Raw genomic sequence first — 10,116 nt, 5'->3', positions numbered from 1 at the left:
TTCCCTTGTTTTGGAAGGACTTTCTCCATTTGAAAAACTATTTCTTCGTGTTTTTGGCCATGAGTGTTTTTCAAAGTCAATACAATGTGTTTTCGTAGGGTATGCTTCTAACTATAAGGGTTGTCGTTGTTTTGATACTAAAATAGGTTGTGTCTATGTTAGTCTCCATGTTATTTTTCTTGAGTTAGTCTTTTTTTTTCATGTATTATCTTGCTTTAGCAATGTTACTTCATCCTTATCTTCTCCTAACATTCTTATAGTCACATCACACTTATTATCTCCATTACAACATTCTAGGTCCCATATTTCCTTTAATCCTTCTTCTGATTTTTCTTCTTGCTCTGAGGATTCCCCTAACCATTCTACCTATAGCCCTATTTAACCTGTATCTATATCAAGTCCTTTTTTTAAGTGTCTTTCTAGTGGTCCCAAATATAAAATTCATGGGAAATGAAGAAATTGGAGATTATAGGATGGGTAGAGATACTGAAAGAGATAGAGAAATCATAAAAGAGGTAGAGATGACAGGTACAGTAATAGAGGGTGCAGATGTGGTGGTTCCAGATGTGGGCAAGGATTGTGAAGTCATTGTTTATTTTTAAATAAATAAAAAAAATTATGGAGATTGGCAATAGATACAAAAAGAAAATGGAGAGATTAGATAGTAACAATTTCAAGAATATAGAGCCCTATGTAGTAATCTATCGTATCCTAGTAGAAAAGAAATAGGGTTGATCAAGTCAACTTAAACAAAAAATTCATGTTATAGTAGTGGAATCACAATATTAGAATTCAAGAAAGATAAAGAAAGATAGTTGTAGTAAAGTGATAAAAGGATTTTCTGGCTAATCTAATACCATGAGAATGCTTTGGTGAATGGTTCAATGAATTGAGAGCCAGAATAACCTCTATTTATAATGAGAAATATATATGTATAGATAATTATATCTCCTAATAGATAAGTATTTGTTATCCATAATATAAGTATAACAAGAGTCCTAATACCTAGGCCTTATCGATGTCTTAATATATATAACAATTGAATTTATTTTAATGGTTAGAAAGCGGATCATTATTAGGATCAAATAATATATACTTGCTGCTAAATTTCTTATTAATTAATATAATCAAATCAATAAATATGAATAATAGAAAATAAGATGCCAAATAATAGCAAAAATATGAATCTTATTGAGTTATCTCCAAGTTTATTGTTCAATAATGTCCCCAAGAAAGCCATATCTTGAGAGTTTAAATTACAATTTAGAGAGTAGAAGGTTCTTGTCATAAAAATTAGATGTCATACAAGCGAGGGGAAGGTATATATTTCCAACCAAACCCCAGGTATTATCCTACGCGAATTTCACCTTCTTAATGAGCATTATGCATGCTGAAACCATTATGTTCGTCTGTTGGAGAGAATTTTGGATTCTCAAAGAATGATCACTGGCGAGTTTTTTTTCTTTTGGAGAATAATGTATTCCTTCAACGGACTTGTAATTGTTGGTCTTTGGCTCTTGTTTCCTCCTATATCGGTGTTTTATAATTTGGGGAGAACATTTAGAGCTATAAAAGAAACTCTACCTCCTCCGATTTGAATCATCCCAAAATTGTTCTCTTCTCCCACAATTAATAAAAATGTTGGATGCTCCAAGATTAAGCCTATTTGGCTGAACTCCGTTATCAAATTTAATGGTATTTTTATTTTTAGTATTCAATATTATTTATCAGGTATTTTTTTTGTTAGTGTTCTATCTGGTTCAATTGTTCTGAACTAGTTCATTTCACTTAGTTGTTCCATTTTAGTGGGAAAATTGCCTGATTTTCCCAACAAGTAGTATCAGAGCTAAGGTTCTGTCTGAGTATGCTCTGTTGTTGCAGCTTTTTCTGATCTTCCACATCAAAAAAGAATTTCTTTGGTCCTTTTGATTTCAAGGTTTGTCTAGGCTAAGGTTCTGTCTGAGTATGCTCGGTGGTTGCAGCTCTGCCTGATATTCCACATCAGAAAAGAATTACTTTGGTCATCTTGGGTATTTGCAGTTGTTGTAATATTGAATATTTTTTTATTGAGTCTGTAATGGCAAATAAAGATCAAGAAATGAAGGATCCTACGCTGGGGGCATCAGGCTCCTCGTCATCATGATCGAGGTTCTCGCTGTCCAGTCTGAAGTTGGCGGTGAAAATATTTGATGGTACTATCCATTTCGGCATGTGGAAAGGAGAGGTTTTGTACTCTCTTTTCTAGCAGGGTCTTGATATTGCTATTGAGGAAAAGAAACTAGAAGAGGTAGAAGAAAGAGATTGGAACATCATAAATTGGTTGGCTTATGGAATAATTCGATCGTGCTAGAAAGAAGAAGTATGTTGTCAAAAATAAGACTTCTGCGCATAAATTATGGAAGGCGTTGGAGGACAAGTTTATGAAAAAAAGTGGTCAGAATAAGTTCCTTATGAAGAAAAGATTTTTCCTATTTGATTATCAACAAGGTACTACTATGAATGAACACATCACTATGTTTAATCAATTAGTAGCAAACCTGTTGAATTTAGATGTGAAATTTGAGGATGAGGATTTGGCTTTGATGTTGTTATCACCTCTTCCCAATGAATTTGAACATTTGGAAACTACGTTACTTCACGGGAAGGAGAATGTGTCGTTAGATGTTATTTGTTCTGCTTTATATAGTCATGAATTGAGAAAGAAGGATAAGATGAAAACCAAATAAAAACATATGAAGAAGCATTGGTGGCAAGGGGTCGTCAGCAAAACTAGACTAAGGGGAGAAGAGGAAGGTCCCAATCAAAGGGCCGAGTCGTTGCCAAAGATGAGTGTGCTTTCTGTCATGAGAAAGGGCATTGGAAGAAATACTATCCAAAGTTGAAAAAGAAAGGGAAGAGTCCACAAGATTCACAAGATGCAAATATTGTTGAATGCAAAAGTGATGCAGAATCAGATTTTTCCTTAGTTTTTATGCCTTCAACATCATCTCATCCAGATGAGTGGATATTGAATTCAGCATGTACCTATCATATGTGTCCTGTTCGGGAATGGTTCTTTTAGTTTCAGGGTGGGGTTTTTTTTACATGGGTAATGATAATCCATCTAAAACAAATGGGTTAGGTTCGATCAAGCTACGAAATCATGATGGATTCACTTGAAGTTTGAGGGATGTACGGTACGTGCCAAAGTTGAAGAAGAATCTCATCACAGCGGGGGCTCTTGAATATAAGGGCCAAGTTGTTACGATACGAGATAGATTACTTAAAGAAACTTCAGGAGCACTGGTGATGTTGAAAGGCGTGAGGAAGAACAATTTGTACTACTACCAAGGTAGTACATTTTTGGGGATAGTAGTAGTAGTAACTTCTATCACCAAGAAGGAATTTGAGGCAACGAAGCTGTGGCATATGCGGTTGGGATAAAATGGTGAAAAGTCCTTGCACATTCTTGCCAAGCAGGGATTTTAAAAGGTACAAAGACCTGCAAACTTGAATTTTGTGAGCATTGTGTTCTGGGAAAGCAATGAAGAGTGATGTTTGGCACTGCAATTCATAATACCAAGGGTATTTTGGATTATGAGAACTCAGATGTATGGGGACCAGACAAAACTTCATTCATCGGAGGTAGGCATTATTTTGTCACCTTTGTTGATGATTTTTCCAGAAAAGTTTGGGTGTTTACTATAAAGAACAAGGATAAAGTGCTTGGAATTTTGCTGAAGTGGGAAGCTCAAGTTGAAAACCAAACAGGGAGAAAGATCAAGGTTTTTCGAACAGACAATGGAGAAGAATACAAGAGTGATCCATTCCTGAAAGTATTCCAAGAATGTGGCATAGTTCGACACTTCACTATTAGAAAAATACCACAACAGAATGGGGTGTCAAAGCATATAAACAAGACATTTGTGGAGAAAGTTCCTTGTATGTTGTCTAATGCTGGGTTAAGCAGAAAATTTTGGGTTGAGGTTGTGATGTACACTCAACATCTCGTTGATGTGTGAGCATATGCTAACACATTTGAGGCTTTTAACTCTAAATAATTGAAAGGTCTTGAGCAACTTTAGTTATTTTTGATTAGTTTATGTCTGATTTTGTAGTTTAAGCTGATATGATAGAGAACCAACAATAATGGAAGCAAAAAGGTTGAAATATGAAGAAATCTGATGACAGGTGTGGCTGACGACATTTGTGATAAGTTGTCACCCTGTGTAAGCAATCAGGTTGGTCATCATCAGTAGATAGAGAGTTGGCCTAAAGTGGAAGTTGCGACGACATTTTGTGATAAGCCATCAAGGGTCTGATAAGTCATTAGGAATGTCGTCAGCCTTAAATAAGAGATGAGTTTCAGCTAGAAGAGTTGACGATATTTTGTGATAGGCCATCAGGATAGTGATAAGGCATCAAGGATACCGTTAGACGTAGACAGGACATGAGAATTAGAGCAGGAATGTCACAATGTTCTTGATAAGCTATCAAAATCCTGATAAGCCGTTATCGTTGTCGTCAGTCTTAGACAGAAAGATACAAAAGTGAAGAGGAGCTGACGACGTCTGTGATAAGTCTTCAGAATCCTGATAAGCTATCACGGATGTCGTCGTCTATTCTGAGGAAAAGCTGTAACCTTGATTTTGTTTCCATAATTAGGATAAACTATTCGACACTTTGAGTTTTGATAACATACTCTGATATTTTCTCTCTCTACTCCTAGACTTTAATAACATAACTATTTTGAGAGATTATTAGCAGTATTTTTAGGATTTTTCTTTGTGATATAATCTACAATTCACTTGTTATTATTCATCTCTGTAAGTTTATCTTTCAAATCATGAATTCGATTATGTGTTTCATTCATTGCATCATGAGTGGCTAAAATCCTTTAACCTGGATTATGGGATCTAGGTTAGGTCTTGATGAGGTGCTAAGTATTCAATATTCAATAGGTGGTAGGATCTGTTGATAATTCTGAAGTTTTAATTAACTTCTGTTGGTTGCAAACAATAGACACACCTGCTTTGATTTGCTTGAGAATGAAATCAAATATAGTAGGAAGTGAATTATCAACAAGGACTCGAACATACTTCATTTAATAATCAGCGCTATAATAAGGTTGGCTAACTTGAGGTAAAATCTGGGAAGTGAATAGAAATTCCCTAAGTTAGAAAGGATTAGGGAGTTAAATGCTTAAGTATGTCGAGAGACATTTAAGCATAATATCGATAAAGATAGCTTGTTATCCTACCCACCGTGAGAATCTTGAACCACTTTTAGCATCTGTCATGTACCGGAAGCCCTAGTGAACATAATTCTGGTTATTTCATAAACTCTTAATTTACAAACACTGAAAGTAAAGTGACAAACAACAAGTTGGTAAAACTAAACCCCCTATTTCAGGAAACATTAAACTATCAGTGGATTAAATCACAAACAACTTGAGTTACACCATATTCCCTATGGGATTCGATCCCAACCTAGTTGGGTTTTATATTGACAACGATCGCTTATACCCATTCAAGAGTGTAATTTGAGTGTTATCAAAAATGGCACTGTTGTCGGGGAATACGGTTGTAAACTAAAGTTTGTGTGCACTAATTGACTGTTACTTAAGTTTCATAGATTTACGTTTATTTGTTGTTTTTGTTTATTTGTAGGATTTTAAAGTGTATGCCAAGTACCAAAAGTTCTGGAGAAACATTATTACCACTAAATCCGGAACCTCAACAAATACGAAGAATGGCAGAACAATTAGAGGCTGACAGACTGGCAGCCTTAGCTAGAGCTCAGGTGAATGTGCAAAATATCGGGCAACATGCACGACATCCAAACCTGTGGATGAATATTTAGGGGACGAGGAGTTATTGAACCCTGGTAACCTAAGCGTAAAGATCAGATAGCTGCACAAGTGCCACGTAATATTTACCGGAACCATCCATTCCAAAAAAGACAAGAGTACCAGCCGATCCAGTATAATCTGAATGATGATGATAATGGCATGGATGAGGAAGGTGCAACGGGAACAATTATTCCTCCACTATTGGCACCTGGATCCAAGTTTAACATTACGAGTACTATGATCCAACTCTTCAATCTGAAGGGGTTGTTTGGAGGCCTTCCTGGGGATGACCCCAACCTACATCTGGTGAATTTTATCACCATTTGCAAATCTTTTGATAACCCGGGAGTGGGCTAGAACACTATCCGATTGAGGTTTTTCCCGTTGTCTCTGTCTGGGGAGGCAACATTGTGGCTGAATAAGCTTACGCCTTATTCCATCACCCACTGGAGGAAATTGAAAGAAGCATTCCTATGATAGTTTTTCCACCGTCCAGGAGGATATAGTCGAGAGACGAGATCAACAACTTTAGATATCTCCCTACTGAAGCTTTGTGTGAGACATAGGAGAGATTCAAGAAGAAGAAGACATAGTGTTCGAACCACAATATGACGGACCTACACTTGATGGAGACTTTGTACAGGTCCCTAAACTCTGTAACAAAGACAATTGTAGATAATGATACTGGTGGTTCATTTGTTGATCTGTCTTTTTATGATGCCTCAGATATGCTGAATAGGATAACCAAACAGAGTCGGGCTAAGCATACCAGGAAGTCTGTGGTAGCTAGCCCTACTATTTTTGTTGGTATGTTTGCTGAACAACGCAGGAAAGATGAGGAGAGGGATCAATACATGGCCCATCTAAAGACTCAGATGGACTTGCTCACCAAGCACTTATTATCGGGGAAGACTGAGAAAGTAAAGTCTATAACGTCTCAAGACCGAGTTGATGTGAAGTATGAAGAAGAGGCAAATTATGTTAATAATCAGGGGGTTTTCAAGGCAATAGCCAAGGGAATCAAGGTCGGAACATTTATGAAAAGCTTGGTTACAAAGACAGAGAGCAGGGAAACTGGAGAAGCAATAATGACAGGAGTGGTTTATATCCATAAAGGACATGATGGAGAAGTTGTTGAAGGGATTTGAGGCCACCAACTCTAGTGTAACCACCATGAAGACCGTTCTAACATCCATCATTCAGTTGGTGTACTCGTACTCCACTGTCATCAAATAGTTGGAGCAGTAGATGAGTCAACTTTCCACTGTATTTAACTAGAGAAAGAGTGAAACGTTACCAAGCGATACGATTCATAATTCATGGAATGATGGCTCATGTATGGCGATTACCACTAGGAGTGGTAAGATATTACCTAGCCCTTCTGTGGGCAAATCTATAGATGCTGAGGTAGTTGTTGATGAATCCGAAAAAAGCAATCCAGTGTAGTCTGAGAAACTGGATAGTTATGTTAATGCTTCGAAGATGGAAAGCAAAAAGGAAGAGGAAGTGGTATTTAAAATTATCCCAAGACCACCACCTCCCTTTCCTTAACGATTGAAGAAGAAGGCTGAGGATGCAAAATTCAGCAAATTCCTGACAATGCTCAAGCAGTTGGCAATAAATATGCCTTTGGTTGAGGCACTTGAGCAAATTCCAGGATACGCAAAGTTCATGAAGGACCTTATGACCAAGAAATAGATGGTTAGTAATGATATGGAGGACAATCTTCTCTATTGTGGTGCTATCTCTACAAGGTCTTTAATGCAGAAAAAGGCAGACCCGAGAGCGTTTACCATTTCGTGTACTATTGGTTCCCTAAAATTCGCAAAAGCATTATGCAATTTGGGAGCCAGTATAAACCTAATGTCACTTGTCGTGTACAAGAAACTGGGTTTGGTGTATCCTACCCCAATAAATATGCGGTTGGTGATGGTAGATAGGTCTGTGAAGCAGCCTATGGGCATATTACATGATGTTTTAGTAAAAGTAGCTAATTTTATTCTGCCTGCTGATTTTGTAGTCCTAGATTATGAGGTGGAATTTGAAGTGCCCATCATCTTGGGTAGATCATTCCTTGCAACCGGGAGAGTGATAATAGACATGGAGCTGAATGAGCTGAAGTTCAGGCTAAATGATAAAGAAGCACGCTTCGAGATACACTCATCCATGACTCAGCAAAAAGAGATGGGTGTTTTCTAAATTATTGATGTATTCTATGAAGATGATAAAGGGGTATCAACAGGTTGTCTTGGCGAAGTCTGAGTAGTCAAGATAACCAAGTCGTGCCACGATAGTAAATCAGGCTCTATTAGGAGGCAACCCAAAATTTATATTCCAGTAAAGTACTTATGTTTTTAGTTAGGATTTAGTTCACAGAAGGTGAAAAACTGATGAAATCAGCAAAAAGGTCCTAACGGCATTCATGATAAGCCGTCAAAACTGTGATAAGCTATCAGAATTGTCATCAGAGAGGCCAATTTTGAATTGAAGTTCTGTTAAGGCTAACGACATCCATGATAGGCTTTCACACTTGTGCCAAGCCATTATAAGATGTCATCCGAAAGTAACTTAACTACCAAATCTAGGCCAATTATAAAGATCTGACCCAGGTCCAGTCGAACCTTTCCACCTTCCCACTTGTTTTTACTTCCTTTTAAAGTTATTTCCCTTCAATAATTAGAGTATTTTATTTCCTTACTCAAAAAATTTCCAAGTAAAAAAAAAAGAAAGTTTCCTTGTGTGTGGGTTTGCAATTAAAATCAAGAATTTCTTCCTACTTCCTCTTGTGTGTGTAATCACATTGAAGGCTCCCATCAGGTATGCTCTAAATTTGACTTTTATTTTCAAGTAGTAAGGGATAGATTGATGACAACCCAAGTTCCTAAGAGACTTGAACCAAGTTCAAGTGGAAAAGGGGCTAAAATTTGGAACTAGGGTTTGTTGTACAAGACTAAGGCTTAAAATTCATCTCACAAATCAAAACTCGAGTGGATTTTGAGAAATAATGGGGCCAAATTGAGTTAAAATCAAAAGTGGGGTTCTGATAAGAGATGACAACATTCATGTTAAGCTATCATAACTGTGATGACTTATCAGAAATGTCGTCAAAGGCCACTAAGAATGAAGTGAGTTCTATTTAGAGCTGACGACATTTATGATAGGCTATCACATTTAAGAAATGTTGTCAGAAGTTGATAAAGTTTCACAGGTTCTATCTAAGGCTGACAACAATTGTGAAAATCTATCACCATTATGACGTCTTATCAAGAAATATTGTCACACCTGGAACCTGAAGCATAAATAACCCTTTTCAAAGGATTTGAAGCTTAAATGATTAATGTGTTTGTGTTTAGGCTCTTGAGGATTGACTAATGGTTTTTCTACTGCTATAGGAACCCTATAATGGCACCCAAAGGAAAGATCCCCATGCTTACAAAGAAGGAACAACAGAAAAGTGTACACCGGAAGCTCATCGATGTGGAGTCTGATTATGAAGAGGAAAAACCTATGCTCAGAAAGCGTAAGAAGAAGCAAAGCCATAACCAGCCTCTACCAGCCCCACTAGTTGAGGTGGAGGATAGTGAGGACAATAACACAACAACTGCTTCTGAGCAGGAGGCGTCTGAACATTCTGAACATGAGCAGCATGAGTCTGAACATGCTAAATCTGAAAAAGAAGAACATGAAGGGTCTGAGGAGCTTCAGTTTGAGGGAACAACATTTGAATCCCTTTCCACTGAACAACAAGATGATGAGGAGTCTCCAATTCGGGGAACACTTATTAAATATAAGAACCCCAAAGTTTGAGACAATGCTAGATGGCAAATTCCTAAGGTAGAGGGCATCTTCACTACTGGGCTCCGCAGAACTGATAGAAGAAGAAATAAAAGAATGATTCAGGAAGAAAAAAGGATTAACACCAAAGGTCTGCGTAGGTATCCTGAAGTGGAACAGAAGTTCCAAGAGTACGGCTTGGGACAGACTACAAAAGAGGGAAGCTCATTTTGCCCTGCACGGGTCCAAGAGTTTTACGCGAACTACCAGGCTCAGTTGGAAAACATATGTAGGTCAGGAGAAAGAGTTGCAGACCAGCCCCTGTTGGAGATAGTTCAGGTAAGGGGCATAAGGGTTGATATCTCAATCTGAACCATCAACAGGTTCTTGCATAGCCCCAACTTTACTCCTCAGGCCACTTCACTATCAGTCTATGCTCAGATTAAAAATCAGGCAAATCAACATCCATGGTTGGCCAACATCATAGCCGAAGGGGAACCATTATGGGTGAC

The 10,116-nt window shown here is 37.6% G+C and overlaps 1 protein-coding gene across 1 annotated transcript; it reads left to right on the top strand.

The window, feature by feature from the left end:
• The first annotated feature begins 7,543 nt into the window (after positions 1–7,543).
• On the top strand, positions 7,544–8,029 carry LOC107876408. The gene has a single exon (XM_016723336.2). It carries the CDS (start codon positions 7,544–7,546, stop codon positions 8,027–8,029), a length of 486 nt encoding a protein of 161 aa, XP_016578822.2.
• The last annotated feature ends 2,087 nt before the right edge of the window (positions 8,030–10,116 follow it).

Source organism: Capsicum annuum, chromosome 7 (assembly GCF_002878395.1).
Source record: "Capsicum annuum cultivar UCD-10X-F1 chromosome 7, UCD10Xv1.1, whole genome shotgun sequence".
NCBI classification, from domain to species: domain Eukaryota; kingdom Viridiplantae; phylum Streptophyta; class Magnoliopsida; order Solanales; family Solanaceae; genus Capsicum; species Capsicum annuum.
Note: the sequence above shows the minus strand (reverse complement) of the source record. Positions and strands in the feature narration are given on the sequence as shown.